Source organism: Oryzias latipes, chromosome 17 (assembly GCF_002234675.1).
Source record: "Oryzias latipes chromosome 17, ASM223467v1".
In the NCBI taxonomy this organism is placed as follows: Eukaryota; Metazoa; Chordata; class Actinopteri; order Beloniformes; family Adrianichthyidae; genus Oryzias; species Oryzias latipes.
In genome coordinates, this window is record NC_019875.2 from 13,285,191 (window position 1) to 13,312,000 (window position 26,810).

A 26,810-nucleotide genomic window follows, 5' to 3' on the forward strand; every position below is an offset into this window, starting at 1 on the left:
TTCCGAGCGGAGGGTTATGGAAGTGTCTGAAACTATAGTTGTATGGCAAGCCACGATGACCAAAAATGATCAAATGTAATATTAAAAAAATGCCAACTTTTGTGAGGAAACTAAAAGAAAATACCAGGTCACAAACACTACCCCTGCACCAGTTGCTGGACCGTCCCACGGTAAAATGGGGCTATAGCATTGGCTATATTTCAGAACTGGAGTGAGTGTGACATCACCCATAGAAATGACTTGTTTCCGGTTCCAACAAAATGAAGTTAATTCAGTTGCCATTTATTTGTGATATGGACACAGCAATGCTGGAACAAAATTCGTTGGTCTGAGTTGGTCTAGGTCAGGGGCCGGCAGCTTCAATGCACGGGGTGTTCACAGCCGCAGACACCCCTGTCTGTGGCTGTGAACACGGACCAGAGGTTGTAATAGGATGGAAAATTCTTCTGAAAAGACAGTACTTGTTAAATTACGTTGAATGAGAAGTGAATAAGTGAATAAAAGCCTCATCATACAGAACCTCTCCGGGACGTCTGTTGGCCAGCTGTTGTATTTTGGTGAGCAGGTCTGAACCAGGAGCGGGTCGGAACCAGCCGAGCTGCTCGTCCCTGGCACGGCCGGCAAGCAGTAACCGTCCCAACTTCCGCCGGCGCATAATCCTAACACTAACTGTTGTTACATGTGCAAAACATTTTTGATCGGATCTAAGATCGGATTAATATTGAACTGTGTACATGGGCAAAGAAAAACCTTATCCAATTATAACAAACTTTTACATACCCCGCACTTTCGGTCGGATCAAATCATTTGGACATGCGCAGAACTCTCAAATACCGGAAACCGGAAATACTTGTAGAAGAAGAAATATTGAGTATTTGCTAGTTTTGTGGCCTCCCTTGGAACCCATTAAATGACAGAAGAAGCAAAAACGGAACATCTCTTCACAACTTTAAAAACGAGTGAAATTATGGCATTCACTGGAAACAGTGAATCCCTCTGATTTAATTTCTGTGGGCAACTGATCCAAATGGCTCTTTGAGTGGTAAAGGTTGCTGACCCCTGGTCTAGATCAACATTTCTATGGCAACCACCCTCCCCAATCAGGAGTGAGCTTAATGGAAGGCCGTGCAGCAACCATTTCAGCTCGGGAGAATTTGTCAACGAAACACCTTGAACATTTGACATGAGACCACATAGTTTTACTGAGGCATCTGACTGTTCAGTTTATAAGTTGAATAACTTACACTGCAAAAATATGAAAAAAATTATATTTGCAAGAACATGTTAAATAAAGGTAGCAGAGAAAGAACTGTAATTCTGACATACACAATGACCAAATAATAGCTGTTTATTTCTCAATAGAAGTCTATGAGATTTTGGCTACTTGGAACCAGTTCTTCTTATTTGGAATGCCAGGGGGTAGGAGCCCCTCAGTCCAGTTCCTAAATACAGTCAATGGGTAAAGGACAGAGGGTCACAGGTGACTGATGTTCGTGTTTGTTATTAATATTGGGTGGTTGACATCTTGTTAGTAGACACTCATGCCCAAACACCCTCATATCAAATGACCTTGCGAGTGTTATGTTGAATTTATAAGAGAGAGGTGCAGATCCACACCACAATACAGGGGGAAGGTGCCACTGTCAAGTAGCGCAACTCCTGATTGGCCTTGGGCTGAGCTCTTCCCCTATGAGAAAATCTCTTATAGGGAAGGTTGACAGTTGGTTAAAAGAAAATATTGATATATGTCTGGGCAGCACTCGGGAAGTAACCTGAAGCTGAAGGAGTGACTACAGCAGGTCCATGGAAAGACCTCGGACATCTCAGTCCAGAAAAGTGCAGTGCTAGGAACAGCTAAGATACTGTTCCTGATTGGTGAGCAGAGGAGTAGTTGGGCTTGAGTTGGAGCTGTGCTGGTTGGTTTGTTTCTCTTGTCCCTTGTTGTCCTCAGCAGTCTTACACTGCTGGGTTTTGTTTCATTTGAATCGTTAGACTTTGTTTGAGAACCCTAGCAGGGAGCTGCTGTCTCTGACGGTCCATGTCGCTGGGTCAGTTGTCTCCCTGACTTATTTTATGTACGGCCAAGGTTCCAATCCCTTTGTTTTTTGTCTTTTGTTGTAAACAGCACATTAATAACTTTATTTTGTTCTTGCTTTACAGGACACAAAACTTTTTTTCTTTCTTTTTTAATTTTCTGAAATAGTACTTTTTATTGCTGCCCAGCTGAGGTCCCTTTAAAGACAAACTCTTTGTTATCCACATGACAGAACATAACTTGCATGTTAAGGCTGAAACAAGCATACTTGGAGACACAAACCCTCCTGAGCCATGAGAGACAAAAACGTGGGACTTCGGGGAATTGACAACTTTGTGCAAACTGCAAAAATTGATGCTAAATCCTAACTTCCAAACATAACACCAATATCTTCATCACCTTGCCTCTTCCTTTTGTTGGGTAAGTGAAAAATAGAACAAAAAAATAAAATATTAAGAATTTGTAACGGATTGGCAAACGATGAAACCCAGGAGCAGGAGTTGCTGTGTCTCATCGTTGTGGTGGTATGGCTTCGTTTCAAGAGAATTCTGTTAACAGATCTACAAGGTAGCTTTGACCCTTGTGCTATCTTAGATGACCCCAACCTTAGATTGATGTGTTCTCCCTACCATGACAAAGGTGGATAAATGTGGAAAGATTTAATGTAATCCATGGACACCAGTGAGGTTCACAAATCATTGAAAAAAAAAGGTTCAGCACACTGTCTAGTGGGTCTAGATGACCCAACTCACAATGTTAAACTGCCTAGGATAGCACAAGTGTTACGGATGATGTCATAGCACCATCCGGCGTGTGCCTAGTAACGAGACACAGGCAAGCACATAAGAACTGTTTTCAGCTGTGTTAAAATAAATGTTCTAACAAGTAAGGAGTTGGACTATTTTTTTCTTTTTGATAACGTGACAATCGTTGCTTTATTTTATGTCCACGACTCATCTGTTGCTATACTCCTAATTTCTTTACATTACATGACCACTGCCTATGGTGGCCTTTTGGTTCAGTTTTCCCACTCCAGGAATCTTTGAGCAAACCAAAGCTAAATCCAACCAAGATCTCCCCAAAGATGGACACGTGAGTGGTTCCTGGTCCCAGAACAGGGTCCGCTTGGATGTATTCAGACCATAGACTGTAAAAGCAATGGACGAATCGAGGTGTGACCCACAGTAAATGCCTTACCTCTGCCTTTCATGAAATGAGGCAAAATCCCTCTCTATTTTTTCTCATATGGGTGCCACCATGTCTATTGTTTTTACAGTCAATAATTCAGACCAAAAATTTGTTTCTGATTATTGGGGGAATACAACTATGGTTCCCTTTAAGCTAACCAAATGTGTCCAGTCTTAATACTTCCTTTATCTATTTGATGCTGCTGTCAAAAATGTGATATCAAAAGTGACATTCCAGACCCTCCTAGCGGCCTCAAGGGCCTGAGTTAGAAATGTTGTTTGTAATCATCAGCCCTTATAGCTCATAAAAACTATAGCATCAATTATATACCGTACATCAATATTCTTTAAAAAAACAAAAACCTAAACACTTGAGTTTTATCCACTACTGTTTATTGGTCTTGACATGTAATTATAGCATTCAAATCACATTTAAGAATCAAGACAGTCAAACAAGGTCAGGTGAACCACATTACAGTCTTTGAGAGCAGAATATAACAGAAAAAATTATTGCATATCGGATTTGTTACTTGATACAAGTACACACGTCCAGATCTTCTCTTTGTGAAAACATTTAGGAATCTTTTTATATTGTTGGCTAAGACAAGGGTCAAATGTCACAACGATTGTATTTGGTTGACCAATTTTAACATCCTTACATGTTCTATGACGTCTTCATTTTGGGGGAACAAAAGAACTCATCACTGAGGTGATTCCACGTGAATATCTAGAACGACACATACTTGACTATTATATAGGAATTCATTAGGAATAATCAAAGAGTGAAGGTAATCTTTTGTGAGAATTAATACTGATGTTACACTAGAAAACATTTGAATCACAAAGACTACAGCTTGTCCAGACCACACAGCAGAACAATAAAATCATACAACACACGAGGTGCAGAGTACAGCTTCTCTCTGAGCGATCAATTGATTTCAATCGTGTGAATTTTTAGACGCTGTAGTTCTTCCAAAGTTTCTTTTATCATAATACAAACTTCATTTCCATACATCAACCTTAAATATCATGCTTTTAGATGACTTCCCAAGAAGCAAAAAAAAAAAACCAAACAAAAAAAAAAACACTACTTACATGACAGTTACACACATTTTTTTTTTTTACTAAAAGTATAACCCTAAACCATGCCGGTGCATCAGGTTAATTTCCCGCAGGTCAACTGACTGCGTTCTGAAGACACTGCCTGTGCAATGACTTTGGAGTATTTCAAATATTGTTTCGAAGGAGAAAAGGAAGTTCACTCCAAACGCTGGGTAAAGTTTTCAGGGAAAAGTCCTTTTTGAGCTCCAACACCAAGTGTTAACCAGTCGTTTTCTTTGATTCCTGTGAGCCATCCCGCATCCTGCAAAGATAATTGTCACACAACGGTAACTGTACGCAACTGATGACCCACTGTTCCTGCTTTAGTAAAAAAAAAAAACAACATCATATTTTTACCTGATCCTCCACTGAGACTGTGGGAATCACCAAAACAACATCCCCTCTCTTCAGATCCAGCTCATCAGAGTTTGCAGCTTCAAAGTCATGCATAGTCTCTACCTGCAGGTACAGAAACAAGATGACTTAAATCCTGGCAGATAATGTAGTGCTATTGCTGTAGGTTTTTGGGTGAAAATTGTTTGCTGTTGACAAAGAGCCCCACCTTGTACAAAAATTCATCAGGAAGCCCCGATGCTGAGCCTGAAGGGCTCATATGTTTGATGGCTTGACTTGGAATTGCCACGCCATTGTCACTGATGGTGGTAGGAGAGATGATGTCGACATCACGATCATCATCACCTTCATTGCTGGAGGCGGGTTCGATTACTACAGAGGGGATGGGCATCTGTTCCTGCACACAAACATTAAACCAAGAAGAATAAGCCAACTTAAAACTCAAAAGTACCCACATCAACCACAAGAAAAATACTAAAACTTGGGGAAAACCATAATTTCCTTAATTGACAGTACAAACATGAGCACTGGTTCTAAAAAAATTGACCATAACCCAAACCCATATGCCCTCAAGGAAAAAACAAGATGCAAAAGCTTGTCGTTTGATTGAGAAGCCTACTTTGGCCTGAAACCAGAAACCAGAGAAACTGCACCCTAGGGGTTGGTGGTGCTGCACCTAGAGGATCGTAATACAAAGTGAATTGAAGGAAAAGGATGTATATTAGAAGCTTATGCTAAGATAGCCAAGTGCAGACATCAGTGGTGCACCCTATCCTTTTGAGATGTCTAACTGATGAGAGCAGCACTGGAGGAGCAAGTTCTGCTACACACAGTGGAAGTAAGTTCTTACAAATCATAAAGGAAATCTCTAAGTGCATGTCCCTTTTAGCAGGGCCTGCAATGTAGTAAAGGGTTCTGCAACTTTTCTTTCTTATTCAGTTGTTTCTAGAGAAACCACCACCAGTTATGATAGGTTTTTTATTTCCAGAAACCAGTTCACTGTAGGAAATTTTCTCAGTAATCCTGTCATTTGCCATGAGACACACACAGCCAAGCCAGATCAATCTGTACTTCACGAGGAGTGTTTGTATGGTGAAAAGGCCAGTCAGGGGATGGATGTTGAGAATGCCAAGAATAAAGCAAAGGTACAGTTATTGAAACATTTTCAGTTTCACCATATGTTTGTCTTGAGTCGCCCTGTACATGTGGGTGCTCATGATACAAATGTACTAAAATGTCATCTTGGTTGGAGTGGTTGGGTAAAGTCATGAACAGACATGAACAGTCAGTTGAACTCAAGTTGTTCCATCCTTTTTGTTGCATTTGTTAAAGTTGAGATCAAACTTTTAGGTTTTTTCAATGACTGTACCACTCCAAGTTGGTAAAGTTAGGGTCCACATTGTGTAGACTTATTCGCATGGAACCTTAAAGTATATTTCAGACTAAACAAAACTTCTGATATAGGCCAGACAAGGACATTGATCTTTCTTACTCAGCTTTCAATGGCAAAGTACTGAGCTGTAAAGCCCCATACTAGATGATCACTCTCATCTTCTTCCTCTTTCGGCTTCTCCCATCAGGGGTCGCCACAGCGAACAAGTCGCATGGTAAACTTGGCAATGTTTTACGCCGGATGCCCTTCCTGACGCAACCTTCTCAAACCGGGCTTGGAACCGGCACAGAAGTAGAGAAGGGAACAGGGAGCAGCCCGGAGTCGAACCCTGGTTTCACGGACGGAAGGCGCCGCGAACCAGCACGAGCTAAACCGGCTCGTTTGATGATCACTCTCATCATGCTGTGTAATGTGCAGGTCCATATGACCTTGAAAACTGTGTGGATGAGCACAAGCTAAAGTCCTTGATTGGGTCCTTGAATACACTGAAGTGGGGATTTCGCTCTTGCCTGGACTTCTGCAGTTTGCCGAGTGAGGATATTGTGTTGTTGTCTGATAGCTTAGTCACATGACCTAGGCTTCTTGTAGCATTTAAATGTTTTATTCATCAACAAGGGAGCTTCCTCAGTCTTCATATTATGAATGTCTCATACACTTAGTGTGAACCAATGATTGCTAGTAAATTTCATTTGTTTATCTGGTGTGGTCCACTTTCAAACACGGCACATCAGATGTGAAAAAGGGGAAAAAAGAGGACCCGACTGCTAGAAAAAAAAACAAGACAATTCCAAACTGTTAACTTGTGGGTGTTACTGACTGACCGAAACGTCTCATTTTGGTCACTTGCACACTTCAGTTCACCCCTAGATGAACAGAAACTCTTGCTCTCAAGTGAACTAAGATTCTCCTTGATCAGTTTCAGAGTTCAGGTTTTGCCAATTAAAGCAGATTGTCCAAGGAAACAAACCCTTGTACACAGTGCAAATATGCCCTTGAGGTGCAATTCATCTTTAGGCATCAATAAAAATAAGTAGTGTCCACAAGATAGCAGGACATTGTTGGTACTAAACCTTTAGGTGCTCCAAAGACAGCAAGTGTGTTAAAAAAAACATACCGATGTAGCAGTTTCATCAGGAGAAGTTTTGGTCTCTTCAGTTGGAGAAATCTGTTGAACCACACACAAAGAAAAGGCTTTAAAGAAATCCTCTGTGACAGTCTGTGGTGGCTGCCTACACTGCCACCCCATCAGGGCAGTAACATCCTGCACCACACCCTACATATCTGTTCACTTTATTTTTGCATATACCTTTGGATTTCTTTTTCAAACATAACACACACATTTGATAACATTTATTAGCATGCTTCAGTTTACTTTTTTATAATTTGATGGTTTGTTTGAGTTGCCAGTGCTAAGGGGAGCCATTGTTGCTGCTGCTGCCATCTGCTGCTGGAAAATCAAGTCAGGCCTGACACAAGAATGCATCCCAGTCAGCAGAGGCCTTATATTCAGCAGGCAGCTAATTGGACTGAACCATCGCCCAGTGGACAAGGAACTCTTTCTGTGTTTCTTTACTTTAGTTTCTATTTTGATGTTCTTTATTTTCATTCATTTGTGTATGTTAAGTTACTATAGGTTGGACTTTAGTTTAGTTTGTTTGTATTTTGTCTTAGTCATTTTAAGTTCCCCCTTGTGTGTCTAGTTGGTTTGATCAGCCACTATATATGTTCCCTTGTGTTTCCAATGAGGAAGGTCAGTTTAATTATGTTGGTTTGTCTGTTCAGTTGTCCTCTGTTACATTTAAAAACTTGAGTTAATTTTGTTACTTTGACCTCTTTTAAGGGCCCATTTTTGCCCATCTACACCTTTGTAAAATAAATTAGAAAATTTTTGATAAAACTATTTTGCTGTCCTTGTCTTTTACTGCTCGGTCCACCACACAGTCTAATTCAGGGGTGTCAAACTCCAGGCCTCGAGGGCCGACATCCTGCTGGTTTTTCAGAAATCCTGTCTCATCTGCTGCTGATTACCTGGATCAGGTGTGTTTAGCCAATAAGGAGCTTCAATGGCAGGTTGGTTAGAAAACATGCAGGACCTGGAGTTTGACACCTGGGGGGTATTCCAGAAAGCAGGTTATGCTAACTCCCACGGTAAGTTTGAGGCTAAGGAAGTTGATAACCTCAGCTTTCGGTTCCAGAAATGGAGGTATGTTTCAGGGTATGTCAAGTTGCCATAGCAACTCATGCTCTGAACATAACCTGGTCTGGAGCAGGTTTAGTTGAAGGTTAGTTTGTTTACAGAGAGATGAAGCAGCATGGCGTGTCCATTTGAAGATGATTTAGTGGATGAAGAAGCTCAGATAATACTTTTTCCACCGTGAGAGGGTGATAAGACCACGTATGGATGTTGGAAAAATAAACTTTTTTACTTTGATCTAACTTAATTATTTGCTTCAGTTAAGATAAATCTTTTTTTTAGTTAAGTTAGATTAAAAATAACACATAGTTTTCAGACAGTTATTTTACTTTCATTGAAATTAATTCAATTAAGTAGGGGTAACTTTGGTGCTGCTGTTAGATCGGCACCGCAAGGGATTGTGGAATACCATTCCCTTTGCCTGTCTGGACGGATTTGGGTTTAATGTGGGTTTTTGACCAAATGTGTTTAGTTGTTTAGCTGTTTTACTGTGTTTTGCCGTGTTATTTTGTTCCACTAAGCTTACGTCTCTGCACCATGAGTTAGAGTGAAGGAGAGGATGATGAGTTTATATAGCACCCCTACCATTTCTTTCTGACATGACAATGATGGAGAATTCTTCAATGAATTTATGCACTCCGCTCATTTTTTTCCCGTCCTTTTTATTGTTATAAAAATGATCATATCTGCCAGCTCAAACCTAGACATATGAGAGTTCAAGAAATATAATTAAGATCGAAAAAATATTAATTGAATTGGAGTAATATGACATTTAGTTAGATAAATATGTAAATTTGAGTTGCATAAACAGTTATTGAGTTTTATAGACGTAAGAAATTAAGTTGAATAAATTTAACTCAATTACTTGTTACCAATAAGTAATTCATTTAAGTTGGCAAATTTGATAAGTTATATATATATGCGTCACTAGGAAAATGGAAACAAGATCCGAAACTTGTGCGTTTACTTTGTTTGTTCTTCTACTACAAGCAGAAACTCTTTCTTTTGATGATGCAGCCGTGTTACTTTTTTGATGGTCGTATAATCTTCATACGCCGTCATTAAAATCTCAGACTCCGTCTCACTGAAGTATAGCGCTTTCTAATTTTTCACCACGCGTTTCCAAGGTGACTCCAGAAATCTGCGATCTATTGAGAATGCCTTTATGTACTTGACATGCACGTGCATTAACCCAGGATTACCAAGTTGAGCGTAATTACGCCAACTCATATCCGGTCTTTTGGAACCGACATACCCAGAGTAAGCAAGTTCAGGCGGATTTCAGCCAGAGTTCAGGGTTAAAGTCAGGGTAGTTTAAACATGCTTCCTGGAATACCCCCCTGTAGTCTAATATTTAAGCTCAATTTCATGTTCCAGCCTGACCCTGGTCAGTTATTTCATCTAAATTCCACCATACAAAAACTTGCTACCACAACAAAAACAAATCAACATGAAAAACTTCAGATACAAAAAGTTGTTTTTATGAAATCCAAATCTAAACAATTTATTTGTTGGTGTAGAATAACATACCGCGACAGGCTCCACCCTCTCAGAGTCTGTAGCTCCAAATGAAGCCTTGAAAAGAAACATGTCACATTTAAACATAAATAAACTAACTTACTGAGGCAAATGGTTATCTCATACATACTACTTTTAAAAATACACTATGTTCGCAATCATAGTACCAGTACTTTGAATTCTGCTTTTTTGTGGTTCAGATTTTGATTTAAATTTAAAATTTTATAAACTTCCCGCTCTTCGTAGCTACTAAATGGGTTAGCTTGCAGACAGTGTGGTAGAGCTGATATTTGGAGGTCATGTCACTCAGCTTACAAAATCCCTCCAACCAAGTGTGTTGCTGTCATTGCTGATATTAATAACAACAATACTGTATGGAAGAAGAAAAGCCCATGAAATCAGTTTGAAAGTGGTAGAAAGAGTGAAAGGACGCTGTGGCTGGAAAGAATGAGAATGATCATGAAAATTATTACGGATGAAGACGATCATGTGGACTGAGAAGATGATCACGGGGATGATGGTGTCTAGGAGGAGAATGTTGACCTTGAGGATCAGGAAAATGGTAATAATGATAAAAATTGAGAGGATGGCAGGATTATGATGAAAACTTCAAAAACTAAGGCAATTAGGATGATAAAGATGGTAAAGAATTATAGGGGTGATGACTATGAGGAGTATACTGAAGAGGATAGTACCACCATGGTTGAAGTCATCTCAGGGTATCTGACTACAGAGATAAGGTCAATACAAGTGTCAGCATGGTGCTTTATGAAACATCTCCCATTCAAGACTGCTAAAAGGAAAAATATCCTTCTTGCTCTCAGAAAAGGAAAAATTGACCTAGACCTTTTCTACATCAACAATAGCTGTATGGAAAGGGTCCAGTCAATCATTTTCCTGGGTGTGCAGTTCTCAGGTAACCTCTCCTGGACTGTCAAAACCATGACGGCAGTGAAGACAGTCCAGCACCAACTCCACTTCCTGAAGGTCCTCAGCAGGAAATACCTGGAAGAGAAGCTGCTGGTGGTCTGTAGAGCCACCATGGAGAACATCCTGACATGCTGTATTATAGCATGATATGAAGAGAGTAGCAGAGTAATCAACACAGCCCAGCCTCTGCCCAGCCTGAAAGACAACACCAGCTCCCACAAACGGAGTTGAACCCAAAGTCAAGAACTCCTCTGAATCAAATATCCACCTCCTTGAGCTTCTGCCCTTGATTCAAGGGTATGGGTCACACAGAACCCAGATGAGAGGACAGGGAGAGACTGTTTCTTTCCAGTACCAATGAACACACCGGATTATTCAAATAATCAAAGAAATAAGATCTGTCTAGGAGGAACAAAACCAGATTTACTATGTCCTCCATCACTGTTCCTTTACCTTATTTGTTTTTTACATACGATTGCTTTTTTTTCTGTATGCATAGAGTGTGAATGTGTATCGATGGGTTCTTGGAACACTTGATTTATAAAAATGCCCCACCTTAAGAAACAGCAGATTTTCCATGAAAAAGGTGATTCTGATGATAAAGGTCATGATGATGATTAAAGATGATTACAAGGATACTCATGATAATGAAGATGATAATGATGAACATAGGGTTGGTGATCATGGTGAAAATGATGAACTTTATCATAAAAATGGTGAAGATGAAAAATGATGATGGTAAAGAACACCATGATGACGACCACACTGACAATAAACACAATGAAATTAATAATGAAGAAAACAATGAGAGTGATGGTAAGGACATTATGGTAAAAAGATCACAGCCACGAGGATGATGGTAATATGGTGGATGGTTGAGGTCATCAGCATGTCACTCACAGCTGGTTTATCTTCCAGACTCTCTGAAAATGTTCCTTGTTCATCTTGATCTGAAGGTGGAGCTTTAGGTTCTTTCACTTCATCAGTAGGACTTGGTTGAGGTTCCACTACCTCTTCCTCCCCCTGGGGACTCAGAGGTTTCTCATCAGAAGGAAAAGGTGGACTTTTGGGCTCCTCAGCTGGGGGAGTTTCACATTTATCCTGTTCATCAATAGCCTCTGTTGAGCCAACAGCTTCTGTCCCAGATGCTTCAGGATCTTCGGATGATTTGCTGTTAACGTCATTCTTTTGCGAAGAAATATTAAATTAATTCCAAAGAACAAGTAAGTCCTAACACACACTCAGAGGGAAAGGTTTTGCAGATAAATCAACAATGAATGGAATTCAATTGTGAAATGCCAACTGTTCTGTTATAACTCATTTAAATAAAAAAATATTTGAAATCACAAATTCTGCTCTTATTAGGTCATAAAAATCAAAACATTAAAAACAACAACAGCTTGTAAAAAACAAGTTAATTTAGAAAACCTACCATTTTATCAAAATCTGCGAAGAATGATGGGTCACCTGCGTCCTTCAGGTTAGATGCATTAAAATAATAAATACAAGAAAAAAAATTAGGAAAAGATTATGAACAACATTTATGTTTTTAAAAGCTGTAGTAATTGTGGCACAAAGGAAAATAGTGACCAGATTTAAGACACCTATGTCTCATACATTTTCCAAAAATAATTTGAAGCTAATTTTTTTGTTTGTTTTTAAAAGACAATCCAACGATATGTTTTAAAACTGTGACTTGATTAAACTGTTGAAGAAAAGCTCCTTACTGACACCAGTGAATACCAAGAACTAGAAAATATTGCAAATGTGGTCAAAAGGTAGACAGGGCTCACATTTGTAAAATGCATGATTCTATTTTTGAGAGCAAATCTAACTTAAGTAAAAAAAAATTACCTGCGTTAATCCATTAAAAGCACTGGTAACCTAAGTTCAATTTCAGAGAAAAAGTTAGTATTGGAAACTTAAGGGGAAAACTGATTTGACTAAAATAAGAAATGAGGGAAACAACATACACTACTAGATATAGTGGGATGGGGGTTCTAAAGACTGGGATCCAGGTTGTTTTGGGAGAATTCTTGCTAAATGGTCTGTGTAGAGGACAGAAAACAGGACAGGGCTTCTGCTCTGTATTCTAAACTATTCTATGCTAATCTGCTAAACTAAAAAGTGGTGGAGAAGTTGGTACCTCTTCCTTTTCTGTATCTAGATCTTGGTACAACTTCCCAAACCTCCGGTTTGCAGCTTCATCTTCGGACATATCTGAGTTTTCTGGGTCTTTGTGAGTTACATGGGTCTTAACTTCCTTTTTACTCTCTGCTGGTGTTCCATGGAAAGAGATTTGTGGAGTGGGCAAGGACTCATGGCCTCTGCCCATGCCTGCCTGCTGCACAGCAGAAGTCTGGGGTGCAGAAGTGGTACTTCCCAAGGAACCTGCCAAGTCGTGTCCTGCAAAAATGACTTTACCCTGCCCACTTTGTCCTTCCTGACAGTGTTCAAGACCAATTTGTTGAAAAACACCTGAATTAAAAGCACTTCCTAGTGCAAAAGGATCTGAATCAAACCCACCTCCATCCTCTTTTTCTGCAAAAGGATCTGAATCAAACCCACCTCCATCCTCTTTTTCTGCAAAAGGATCTGAATCAAACCCACCTCCACCCTCTTTTTCTGCAAAAGGATCTGAATCAAACCCACCTCCACCCTCTTTTTCTGCAAAAGGATCTGAATCAAACCCACCTCCACTGTCTTTTTCTGCACAAGGATCTGAATCAATCTCACCTCCACCCTCTTTTTCTGCAAAAGGATCTGAATCAATCTCACCTCCACCCTCTTTTTCTGCAAAAGGATCTGAATCAAACGCACCTACACCCTCTTTTTCTGCAAAAGGATCTGAATCAAACCCATCTACACCCTCTTTTTCTGCAAAAGGATCTGAATCAAACGCACCTACACCCTCTTTTTCTGCAAAAGGATCTGAATCAAACGCACCTACACCCTCTTTTTCTGCAAAAGGATCCGAATCAAACCCACCTCCACCCTTTTTTTCTGCAAAAGGATCTGAATCAAACCCACCTCCACTGTCTTTTTCTGCACAAGGATCTGAATCAATCTCACCTCCACCCTCTTTTTCTGCAAAAGGATCTGAATCAAACGCACCTACACCCTCTTTTTCTGCAAAAGGATCTGAATCAAACGCACCTACACCCTCTTTTTCTGCAAAAGGATCTGAATCAAACCCACCTCCACTGTCTTTTTCTGCAAAAGGATCTGAATCAAACCCACCTCCACTGTCTTTTTCTGCAAAAGGATCTGAATCAAACCCACCTCCACCCTCTTTTTCTGCAAAAGGGTCTGAATCAAACCCACCTCCACCCTCTTTTTCTGCAAAGGGATCTGAATCAAACCCACCTCCACCCTCTTTTTCTGCAAAAGGATCTGAATCAAACCCACCTCCACCCTCTTTTTCTGCAAAAGGATCTGAATCAAACCCACCTCCGCCCTCTTTTTCTGCAAAAGGATCTGAATCAAACCCACCTCCGCCCTCTTTTTCCGCAGAAGGATCTGAATCAAACCCACCTCCACCCTCTTTTTCCGCAAAAGGATCTGAATCAAACCCACCTCCACCCTCTTTTTCTGCAAAAGGATCTGAATCAAACCCACCTCCACCCTCTTTTTCTGCTATAAGATTTGAATCAAACCCATCTCCACCCACTTCCACAAACGGATCCAAATCAAATCCACCTTCACCCTCCTTTTTTGCAAAAGGGTCTGAATCAAACTTACCATATCCCTTTTGTTCTTTTGGCTGATTTAAATCAAACATACCCTCAGCCTTCTTTTCTCCAAAAGGAACTAAATCACATGCGACAGCTGTCTGGAATTCAGCAGAACCTTCATAGTCTAACTGAAAAAGACTGTCTGTTTTGGAGGATAAATCTATTTGGGTTTCCTGTGAATCAGCTTCAAAATTATCAATGTCAACTTCAGAGGAGTCAGTTTTTCTTTCAGGACAGGTACTTTTTGAGGCATCAACAGCCCCATTCTCCGCACATCCTTTCAGGTTGTTTGACTTTCCCATATCAATTGGAAACTCTTCATCTGCACTTGCCCAGCCTCCCCCTTGACCCCCATCTCCCCACTCTTCAGCAGTCTCATACTCAGACCCTGAACCGTCCACAGACCTAGACCAGTTGTCTCCTCTGTCCCCAGTGCTGTCCATAACCTCCTCACCAAACTCATTGGTGAAAATGAGTCCTGGGGTAGACTTCCTGCGGTCTTCCTGAGTCGTTTTTTTACTGCCTGTGTCTGCCTGGCCAGCATCATCTTCATCAGTGCTTGTTCCACAAGAATGATGGTGTGGGTTAGTCTGATATTCTTGGCAGCTAACCTCGTCTGCCACCACCTCTGTGTCTTGAGGAGATGCCTTTGTCTCTCCATCTCCAACCAGAGTCCCTTCCTGAGCGTCGCCCTGTTCCCCTTGCACCCCAATGGTGGAAGCTTCAGCCAAGGAGGCAGCTTCTCCATTTGTTGAGGTCGAACCAAAATCAGCAGTCCATTCAGCCACAAAACCGGAATCAGCAACCTGCTTAGACAAGAAATGTAGATTAAGATTTGGACTCCTCCCCCAAACCCCTCAGTTGAATCTGTTGAACAGCAAATCTCCAAACACCTCATTTGACCATGAAAGCAAGGACCAATGAAGACAATCAGAAGCTTCAACAGCAGCAGATGCAGCATCCCAGCAACCGGTTTCCAGTGGATGTTGGACCCCACCAAGGAGGCCTTTTGTTACTTTTGTGGTTCATAATTTTTTGGACATAAATTTTAGGAGCACTCAGGTCCGGAGGGTTTTTTAGTTTAAAACCTCCAGAAGACTACACCGTCCTGTTGACCAGGACCTTTAGTGTGGGCTAAGGTCCTTTGCAGTTACCGTAAGTCTGAAGGGGCTGGAATGAAAACTAGCCCCCTTTCAAACAAGAAGCCTGAGCTCTTGCCTGAACATGGTAGCTAATCCTCTTCAAGTAGCCCCTTGTGGAAGAGTTCAGTATTTTGTTCACAACTGAGGCTAGGTTGGCCCACAATATTGATAGGTAGAAGGGTGAAGTGGCTGCTGTAATGTGGACTCAGAGCTTCTGATTTACTGGTCCATCTGAGTACGCAGAAGTCAAGACTAATAGGAAATGATTCCATTACAAGTGAATGGAATTAGTTAAACCAAAACTTAAAAATGTAAAAAAAAAAAAGATTCTTGAACATAACTGAACAGAGATAAAAAGAGGTTTTAGAGGAATTTTCAAAATCTAGGTATCTTTGACCCTTGTGATTGTAAACTGAACAGGACTGCAACACCTTTTTGATTCTAGATGTGTTAGTGGGAATACTTACAGGCTGTGCAGGCTGGGAGTTTGCCTGTAAGCAAATGAAATAAAATGAAAAGTGGTTCCTGCTGGTTAAACACATGCAGCTTTATACAAGAACAGAACTTTACTTGGAACCTGAGAGAAACTTGACATGAACTACTAACTTATGGTTAACCCTTTAACACCGGAGCTGTCTCTGGCGACATCTACACACGACACATGACATGACACTTGCTTTTAGGCCTACTGTAAATACTTGAGAGTTTATGCAAGCACTGTGAGTCCGCTGATTCTGACTTGGTCAAAAGCGCTTTTTCACAACCGGTGTCATGCACCTTTTATCACGCACTAAAGTAAAGTGTTGCATAACAGCACAAAGCTGTTTTTCTCCACAACAGAATTAGCCGATTCATGTTGATTGCCTAAACACTTCATCACTGTTAAGTGTTGCATATCAGCACAAGACTACTTTTCTTGGCTTTAAAATCCACTGGAACTGCATTAATTGCATTAGCAGTTAAAGAGTTATGGTAGAAGAAAGAATGTCAACACTGTGGCTAAAACTCTGGTGTAAAAGCGTTAACTAGTTCCAGTTTTGAGACTAAAATTCAGCTTGGGTGGGATGGAGAGAAATGCTTCCTCCACTTACAAGACCGCACTATGCTCCTCTTAAAATGTGGCGTACACTGGGTCGTGGTTCAAAACGTAGCAAGATTCTTTTCCCAGTTTATATCATTCCGAAACACTTACTACAGTTTCTGCACCTTCATCATCTTAATTTTCTTTGGTTTCATTTTGCTTTTGTAACCTTCTTGTTGTCCTACTAAATTGTCTTTAATGAAACCATAGCACACTCTAAATTTTAATTCAAGTGATGCTGTTTGCACCTGTTATCAGGTTAATCACCTGCAAATAATAAGCAACTAACACTCTTTATCTTTGTGCACATGCAAGGCATTTTTTGGTTCTTGCTGGGAGTCTTTCTTAATCAAGGTCTAGAGGTAGGATTAGGACGGATCCCTTTTTTATTCTTTGTTTTTAACTGTTAACCACCTGTACTTTTGTTTGCAGTTGTGGTTTGCTCCCGCACATTAAGTCCTTTCCTGATTGTTATTGAAATGACAGATGTTTATTCCCTAAATCCAACATGATCAAGGGCTCATGCATGGTGTAACGTTTGATGGTGCAGATGGTGGTACTCACCGACCACATGTCCCACGGCACAGCTGTCTGAAGGAGTAAATAAACCAAGGACAAAAAAGTTTAAGTAAACACATTTACATTTTTCAAAGAGATGCAAGAACCAGTCATGAGGGCTTTCTCTACAGAAAGAACAGAGTGTCAGAAGTCAGTGCCGGTCTGCACTGAATTTTCTGACAGATAAAATAAAAAGAAGCATTTATGAATACAAAGTATTGCTTTGAAATAAGGCTTTTCATTCTGAAATGGTGTTGATTGTTGGGAAGTACAGCTGATGGCTACAGCATTACCACTGCTTTGTAAAGTTAGGTAAGGGGTGTTTGATGGTTCTATACTTGATTGGTGGGTGATACCTGAGGTATTGGTGAAACACTTTCATCTGCTTGAAAAGCATCAAAGTCTAGATCAAGGAGGGACTCTCCTGGTCGTTCGTTGGGCTGTGAAGAATAGATAGATGAATATCCACACCTGCCAAATAACTACAATAGGGGTCTGAGTCCATCTTACCTGTGAGGGTGAAGGTGCTGGTAGGAAGTCCCCACCAAACAGGTCAATGATCTGCTCCTCAGCCAGCTCCTTTGTAGGTGTAGCCTTTGGTGGAGGAGGCACTGGTGGCCCCTTTTTCGGCTGTCAAAGGCATGAAGAGGAGTCATTTAACAAGTCAAAGTAAAGGTGATCAGGATCAGTAAGAGTCAGCTTTGATATGGATCTGCAGCCAAACTGTCAATGTGCAGCAAAGAACAACAGGACTGTCAAACTGCAGATGGCTCATAAATGAGTGCCAAGAGACCACTGCTGCGGTTCAATCCTGACAGTTTTTAAGCACAGAAAATAAAGTTTAGAGCTTCAAATTTTATTATTACATTTTTGCTCCATCATCTTCACTGCGGCTTCAAACAGCCAGACATTAACAGTTGAGCAAAGGCGTCTGTCTACAACTATTCTAAAAGCGGCATGAAGCAAGAGGGGGGAACACAGGTCCCCTTCAAGGGGGAACTGTTGAAGCATCAATGACAGAGCCACATACTACAAAACAGTACTACACAATCCCACAGTATATACAAATAATACCAATCAATGGGTTTGAAGGGAGCACAGTAACGTAACAAATGTACCAGATCAGTTCTGAGTTTCAGGGATAGACTTTTCTTCAAGTTTAAATGTTTCTCTAAATGTCATCTAATTTTAAATGTATAAGCTTTAGAATAATGACAATGGCATCAGTGGCTGATAACAGCACCATTACACATCAGTTGAGTTTTACATTATCTGAATACAGATTAGCTCACTACAGTTGTTTTATAGTTATGTTGTACTGTTCCATATAGGCTTTCTTCTGATAGTCATATAGTCTTCCATGCTAAATATATTTTTTATAACTGACAGAGAAGAAACTTATTACGGGATATGGTGAAATTGTGAAATAAGACATCCTTTATAGCACTAAAATTTGTTACGAATAAAACAGCTTGAGGGAAGGCTAATAATTTAGCTTTAGGATCATTTAAGGTCATTAACACCTAATTGCAATGGTAGTTACCAAAGCTGCAATGTTGAAAGCAGCAACGGTGGTAGCACCAGCTGTAGAATGACTGAAAACATCATACTTTTAGCAGTCAAGCAAAATTTTTTGAGAGGAATCGGAAAAATTGTTTTAATATTTGTCAGCAGCATTCAGTTTGACGAACAGATCAACTTGTTTGTCTAAACTAGCGTTTTCTAGCTCTAAGCTTTGGCTTAAGTTGAGTTGTTCCTAAGTCAGAGAGACCTGGAAAAGCGTTGACTATTATAACACGCTTTAAAGTGGTAAAAAATTAGTAGAGCCTTATAGCTGGTGCTATAATGGTTCAGGTGTTAACTAACATTAGGAGACAGAGCAACATGACTCACGTTTTGCACTCCTTTCAATGTTTTTTTAAATTTATTTTAAAGTTGATTTTTAACTTTTAAAACATTTTCAAAAATAGCGTATAGTCGTGCCTCCTTTAAACTATATGAACTTTTTTTTTTAACAGACTTTCACTTTGGTTGGTCTGTGAAAATGTATCCCCCATGCTGACGATCCCCCGTGTACAGACTAAGTAGTATGAAGATCCTGGATATTCTTTACTCGAATCTGTGCCTACCAACGTATGTTTCATCAGAAATCTACCTGGGTTTAAATAAAAACTTTAGTCCCATTTTGAAACAAAAAAATAAACCATTTCAAATCAAATCAAAAATCAAAATTTTGAAACTAGAATTTTAATACTAATCTTTCTTGTTATTTCTTTTAATTTTATGATCTGACAACTTGTCTTTTATTTTAAAGTACTCTGGCATTTGAACATTGGCTTCAAAGGAAGCACTTTGATTTGATCAGAGGTTATTTCAAGGCATTATCCAAATGGAGTTTTATTGATTGATCGATCAGGACCCACAATGGTACTGGCTCAATGCCTAGTAGATCTGGTCTTAAATAATATCTACTGCGATAAAAACTGATTCCTTAATTTGCTTTTGTCTCTGAAGAGTTTTTAGGTCCACCTGACCAGAACCAATGCACATAAAAATAAAATACACAAACACAAAACAGAGGCGTAAGCACATGGGTTTTCAACTCCAAACAGAGTTGGAAGTGGACTCACAACACTGGGGAGGATCAAGGGTGCCAACATAAAGGGATAAAGACAAATGACAAAAAACTGCATTTACGTGTTCACTCACCCATCAACAGAGAAAAGTGTGCCGAAAAGAAAAAAAAAGTCACATAGAGTTAACAAAATGTCCAATAAACACTAAACCATTGCTACAACATTTTAAGCTAAGGATTAGAGATGGTTGTGCATTGGAGGGATAAGCTTCTGTGTTCCAGTAACAACATAGCGGAGTGTTGAAAACTCAAAATGTTCTTGTGTTGCAGAAATGACATGTTCCAGTTTTGTAAGTATGCCAAGGTTGTATGTTGCAGGTAATACATGAATATCAATTGCAAATACAACATATTGTGTTGCATGAATGTAAAATGTTTGTGTTGCACACACGACTTGTTTTTGCTTTGCAGTTACGACATGATTGTGTGTTGTAAGAATTACATATTGTGTTGTATGAAGGAAACTTTCTAGTGTTGACCGTGTTTTACAAGTCCAAGATGTTCTTGTTGCAGAAATGACGTGTCTGAGTTTTGCAAGAACTACTTGCTCTTTGTGGCAGCAATAACATGATCTTGTTTTGTATGGGAGACATGACATCTGACCGGAATATTGCAGGTTAGGTTCTCACTCTTCGCGCCTATGTCTGGAAATGTCCTTGAACCAGTTAACTCCACATTGCTCCTGGTGGTTATAGGTTGGTGCAAGTGTTCAGCAGGGGAGGCGCCATCAGTGTGCAAATTCGTGTGTGAATTGACTGTGACTGTAAAGCACTTTGGGCCTTCCAAGAAGGTAGTAAAGCACCATATAAGGATATGCCATTTACCATACACCTTGTAATTACACATGGTAGTGTGATGCGGGTTTGACATGATTTTTTTGTTGCAGGAAAAGCATACTGAGTTATAGGAATATAAAACTCTTGCGTCAGACATGAGACTTGTTCTTGTTTTGCAGATAGAACATGGTTGTGTGTGGCAGGAATGACATTTTGTGTTGCATAAATGGTATTTTTCTAACGTTGCAGGGATGAGATATTCATGTGTTGTTGGAACAACGTTTGTTTGTTTGTTGCGAGTTTTGTGTTCCATGGTTTTGTGTTGCAGATTTGACACGTTGATATCTTGTGGGGACAATGTGGATACCATCTTTCTGAATGGCATTTACCTGTGCAGGAGATTTGGGTCGTGGTGGACCAGGTGAGACAGGGTGGAGCCTATTGTTGTAGCTGATGTCTGGGCTCTCCGGGGGGCTGTCATCCTCTGGCGGTGATGGGGTCCTCGCAAGACGCAAAGGTCCTGTATCACTGATGTAAAAGAAAGAGACCAAACAATGAAAAAAACACACCTGGCATACCTGTATTACCTGTATCTTTAGCCTTTACTTTATTTAATTAAAGGTCATCACTAACGTTTTACTGCAAAATTGAAACAAGGAAGGTTTCTGACAAAGAAACGATGATAAAGTCCATACTGGCCTTTTTCCACTTTCTATTGTAAGCAGTGTCATTTAAACACATTAGGAGTTCTACAGTAATTTGAGCAGGTAGGCCAGTTACCTTGGGGCTCCTTGAATGGTGAAGATTTTGTCAGAGTGCTGTTCACGCAGCTGGGTCATCACCTCATACAGCTCCCTGCAGACCTAAAAAAGGGGAGTTTTTTAGTTTATTCCTCCAACAGCAGCTCCTTGTTAAGCCAGAGTCATTTACAGTCAGGCTAAATGCTGCTGGAATGGCAAATAAAAACCAGAAAACAAACTCACCAATGAGATTTCTCGATGAAACTTTGCCTCCAGACTCGTCACACTCTTAAAGGTGCTAATGTAGAAGCCAACCCGGCTGTAAAAGAACCAAACACACTGAGTTCAGTGATGTCCTGAATGTCTGACGTTAACCCCATCCACCTGTTGTTCATGTTGAGCCTTGCAGAGTCTCTGATCTTTGATCTGTGCCTTTTGGATGAACATCATAATAATATATTTTCCGTTTGCAGAGGAAAGCTGGTGATTGTCTGTTAAATCTATAGACTTCAACATTTTGCCCATGAGTGTGAACACCACATGGTTATCAGAGTCTTTCTGATCCGCTCTGGCTTGGTCTTAGCAGCTGTCTAACAGATTAGCTGCAGGAGGGCGGAGCTTCTGATGAGACTTCAAAATAAACATTTTAACCGATTTATGTGTAAACTGAGGGAGTCTTTGCTTTACATGAATGCTGCCTAATAGGTGTGTACATAGATGTGTGACATGACTCACCGGTCCCACAAAGTTGGCAGTTCATCCTGCAGACCAACATTCAGTTCATCAAACACTCTCTGAGCCTTTCTCAAGTCCTCTTCTGCCTGTGCACAAACACTCAATCAAGACTAGTAGTCTTAACCCGTTATCTTCCTTCATTTCTAACCTCAACCAGGTTTGACGGAGAGCTAACTACCAACCTTTGTGATTTTGCGGTCATTCTTCATCCCTGATATTTGCAGAGTTTCCAAATGGTGGCGTGCGCTATCGTAGTCAATCAGTTTCCGGCTCCTTTTGGCCACGCGGGTCTGAAACAATGCTCAGTTCCAGATTCTTTCCACATGCCATTTTTATTCTTTAACCACAGTACAGGGTGATGCATACCTTCAGGTCTGGAAACTGCTGCAGATACTCATCCAGGTTCAAGAGTGTAGCGTCCACCAGTTTATTATGGAAGTCTTCCCACAAGGCATCACTGTCCTGCAGGAAATAGAGGATTTGATTTTAAATAATTGTGGAATCTTACTGAGGATTTGCTCAAGGTAACCAACTTTTTTAAAAAGGACATTATTAGTTATTAGTCCTAGAAGGGAAATCAGCAGATGAAGAAAGTAATTTTCTTAGTCAGTATTAGACTAGATCTAAAGAAGCCTCTGACCGAGGAGAGTCTGAGATTAAGTTATTGTGTTATGAAGGGGATTTTCAAAGTTCTCCATGATGGTTTTTTATATTCAGATTCAAAAAATGTATTGTCTGTTCCAGTTAATAAAAAACACATTTTAGCATTTAAAGTTCACCATCAGCATGAAAACACAAGTGAAAGCTGATAAAAATGGAAAAGTAACATATGAAGTGAAGACTTTAAGCAGATATTGTACTGAAAGCTTTCTGGTTAAAGTTTTAGCCAGAAAGGTTCTCAATTGTGCGCCTGATGGCAGCAAGTTGAAAAAGTGATGGAGGCAAGAAAAGTCCTCAGTTATGGGGGTGGCATTCTTCATCACTGAGGGGTTCTTCAGTACTGCAAGATAAAGCTGAGTTGATTGGGGTTTGGTGTAAAGGTTTGTCCCAGAGTGGTGGTACCTGGCTGTTCCTAAGATGTGTTACTAAAAGCACGTCATCTTTCCAAGTATCATTCATTTGTGCAGGTGATGTCACTTGTGCAAACAGAAAACAGAATGGCCAGAATGGCCAGAACCCCCCCTAGTGGAACTCTGTCCATAAAGTCATTGTACTGGATCTAAAACCACTTGCTGTGGTTAGTAAAGTAACTAAATCTTTATTTATATTGCATTTTTAGAGTCTTTGAGTCTTTGGTATGACTTGGCCATGGATTTAAACTTGTGATCTTCCAATCTTAGGGCAGACACTCTACCCCAAGGCTACTGTGCTGGTGAGAAATATAGTTAGGAGTTTATCCAAGAAAGGCTCTGAAAACTACAATTTAAATCTGCTTTAAAGCTCTTTATCCACAAGATGGAGATCAGAAACAGGGTGTTATTATTTACTATTTTAAACTTCATGAAAAGTAGATGAATGAAATCTTTGATTGGGGGTTGTGAAGTCCAGTTAATTGACGATTGTGTTAAATTCTGTATGCAAACTGGAGTGGACCCAGTTTTCCTGCCAGGAGCGCACACTGGACACACACTGGTCACACACTGGTCACACACTGGTCAAACACTGGAACAACGGAGGAGTTATTCTACTGGTCAGGTATTGTGTTGGAGTTTAGAAGGTGTTGCAACAGGCTTGTATAAAACACCAACTAGGTGGATGAAGCTGTCTTTGAGAATGCTGCCTCTGTGTCTGTCTCCAAGTCCAAGCCATTGACTGTATAAGAGAACTGGAGCGAGTGAGTGTGATGTCACCCAAAGATATAAGCTTGCTTCTGGCACCAACCATTTAAAGTCAATTCAGTTGTCATTATTTTGCGATATGATACGCCGCCATGTTGGAGCCAGAGGACATCAGTAAGAAGTGATTGTTGAAAATTTCATCTTTTCATTGTTTATTCTTGCATCAGAGAACTTAAGCTCCCTTAAGAAGAACCTGCTCATTTAGAAAACTTCATCCTGGAAGAAAGCAGGATGTTTTTGTCATCATTTGAATCCTCTTTTGGGTCAGTTGAAGAGGTGCTGAAGAATCCTACATAACTGAAGTGTTTTGAACTGGGGGGGGGTTAACAACTTTAGACTTGAAACTTTCTTTTTGTTTCAGCTCTTCAGCTGCCTTATTTTCCAACTTTTAGACCTTGACTGAATGGAGACGGAGGCAAAGCTGATGTATGACAGACAAGCAGTGAGTCAAAAGAGGATAGAGGTCCATTTCGGCTGAGGGAGCCAAGCCTGATGCTGGACGGAAACCTTGAGAGAACATGTTCAGTTAATTGTTTCATTTAAGGCTTCCCTATAGTCCCCTCAACATGGACCACACCTCTCTGAAATTTATCAAACTCTTCCATGCAACTGATAGACTTTTCTGTTGATGTAGAAACAACAAATCAACAAATCCAATCAGGAGCACAGTTGGTTCTTCTAGCATTGAAGTGATAAACCTCCTTAAACTGCGGTTCAGTTTTCAGATGTTGATGTGGTGCATTCAGGCGTGCCACAGTGACTGACCTTTCCAATCGTTAGGACCTCGTCTTTTCCGTGCCAGTCCGGTTCGTAGACTTCATGCAGAGACTGGGTCAGGTTGATGGAAGCCTGTTGCATCCCTGAAAGAGGAGGGCAGAGTTCCTGACACAGATTCAATTAAAAAACCCAAATAAAACTGAATGTTTGACAAAGATTTTAGAACAGAGTCTATTACCTTTGATCGCAGACATGTAGGCCTTCATCTCTCGCTGCAGCCGCGAGCCTTCAGACTGACACAACACACTTCTGGTTAGCTACATTCCAGGATTTACCACTGACTGTCAAACTTGACTTTCAAAGCAGGTGATGTTCGTGTCATCAATTTTTATTTTGGATTACCCTCTTTATTCCGAACATACAGACTGGTTCCTTTCTCACCTCTAAACACTCCAGAACGCTGCTGGAGTCCAGACTGGAGAACATCAGAGGCACCCCACCACTTCAAATCTCAACACCTCAACCTGAGTACTTTAGACTCAGGTCTCTTGTAGCACATACCTCTCTTAACTCCTCTCAGGTCAGCTGATCAGATTCTCCTAGAGCTCCAAAAAGAACATTTGAGGGGGTCGAGCTTTTCCATTGCTGCACCTAAAATATTCTACCCCTTAATGTTGGACATCAATCTACCCCGTTTCTTAAAACCGTTTTTACCTCTTCACCTCATAACAGGCACAAACCATCCATACAAAGTGAGTTCTTGTTTGCTCCTTGACATGAAAAGCGATATTCTCTCAGCTTGAAAACATCTTACCTCCTGTCTCTTGAAGTTGGAAACCACTTGTTCAAACTGCTCATCTTTGGTTTCATCTGCTTTTCCCAGTTTCTGCAAAACCTACAACACATGCAGTTGAAATCATCAAAAATCTGCTTCACCCATGGAAAAAGAGCTCAATAAAACCAATCCATTCTGGACCTGGGTGATCTTCTCTGCTATTTGGTTGAAACGTCAATTTTTGGGATTGCAATTGAGTTTCAGTTTGAAATAATAAAGAAAAACAAAAATTCTGCAAAATAATATTAAAGATTATTTTATAAGAGAATAACAATAAAGAAAAACTTTGCAGTTGGCAATAAAATAATACTAAATACATTCAATTTAGCTCAACATAAATATATATATATATATATATATATATATATATATATATATATATATATAAAAGAAAATGTGTGAAAATTATTCACTACAATTTTTTCAAGACTTTAATGGAAAATTTCCCATTGAGCCTCAAAGAGTTGATAGTTTCATGTTTTCCCAACAGAACACTTTGTTTTCAGGATTACTGCTCATTCAGTTTCCGAAGACAGAATGGAGAGGCAGATCCTTAAAATACAAATCTCTTCTTTTGTAGAGTGAACTATTACATTCTTTTCATTTCTATTTCTGTGTTTAACTCTTCAAACTCTTTTGTTTAATAAAGCTGAACGTTAAGGTTAAGTTAAGGTTAAGTGATGTGTTGTGCTGGTTATGCTGCTCTCCCATGATGCACCGGGCTCCTCACTTTCAGCACTCGGACAGCTCCTGTTTCGCCGTCTACTTTACGGGGGAATCTGCATGGACGCGCGCGGTGAACATAACACCTGTGACGCAGGTAACAGCAACCGTGGCGTCATTCCCACCCCAGGCTGCCCACTCGAAAGTCCCCACTTCATCCAGGACCGTGCGTGCCGTTTTGGCAGCCCGATGACGTCACATACGGTCGTGTTAATCCTCAGTGAGGATTTCTGCCAATCATCATTTTTAACGTTTTTACGGACACACGCAGTCAACATCGATCAGTGACATGAGGTGATGATCGATGACCATCTCCGCAGGCCCACAGCCTCCAGCCGTCACACTGGACCCCCCCTCCCTCCACTCGCATCCTTAGGACACCCTTCACCCCCCCCCCCCCCCCCACCCGGCCTTCCTACCTTCTCCTGCGCGCGGTTCAGCCGCTTCTGCACATTTTTAGCAAAGATTCCCGTTTTGATCTCCGCCATGATGACCGAGAGAGGATTACTGACACGACGACTGTAGGAGGCGTGCGTGCGGGCGGGCGTGCGTGCGTGATCCTGCGGGGTGGGGCTAAGAGCTCC

The 26,810-nt window shown here is 40.5% G+C and overlaps 1 protein-coding gene across 4 annotated transcripts; it reads right to left on the reverse strand.

Moving 5' to 3' along the window:
* Positions 1 to 3,593: 3,593 nt before the first annotated feature.
* amph (amphiphysin) lies at positions 3,594 to 26,810 on the reverse strand. Of its 4 annotated transcripts, XM_023965122.1 has the most exons (22): positions 26,646 to 26,810; positions 25,483 to 25,563; positions 24,907 to 24,961; positions 24,717 to 24,811; positions 22,480 to 22,575; positions 22,296 to 22,403; positions 22,114 to 22,199; positions 21,622 to 21,697; positions 21,419 to 21,501; positions 21,028 to 21,166; positions 17,738 to 17,857; positions 17,584 to 17,667; positions 17,234 to 17,260; positions 16,056 to 16,079; positions 15,058 to 15,252; positions 12,145 to 12,186; positions 11,613 to 11,897; positions 9,795 to 9,839; positions 7,185 to 7,235; positions 4,886 to 5,074; positions 4,681 to 4,782; positions 3,594 to 4,585 (listed from the first exon to the last, which is right to left on the reverse strand). In XM_023965122.1, the coding sequence occupies exons 1-22, from the start codon at positions 26,712 to 26,714 to the stop codon at positions 4,481 to 4,483; spliced, it is 2,157 nt and encodes a 718-aa protein (XP_023820890.1). In that variant the 5' UTR covers positions 26,715 to 26,810; the 3' UTR covers positions 3,594 to 4,480. The 4 variants fall into 4 exon arrangements, with proteins under 4 accessions (XP_023820890.1, XP_023820887.1, XP_023820889.1 ...); XM_023965119.1 differs by lacking the exons at positions 15,058 to 15,252; positions 16,056 to 16,079; positions 17,234 to 17,260; ... (10 more) ...; positions 25,483 to 25,563; positions 26,646 to 26,810 and adding exons at positions 12,567 to 12,596; positions 12,859 to 15,051; XM_023965121.1 differs by lacking the exons at positions 11,613 to 11,897; positions 15,058 to 15,252; positions 16,056 to 16,079; ... (11 more) ...; positions 25,483 to 25,563; positions 26,646 to 26,810 and adding exons at positions 12,567 to 12,596; positions 12,859 to 15,051.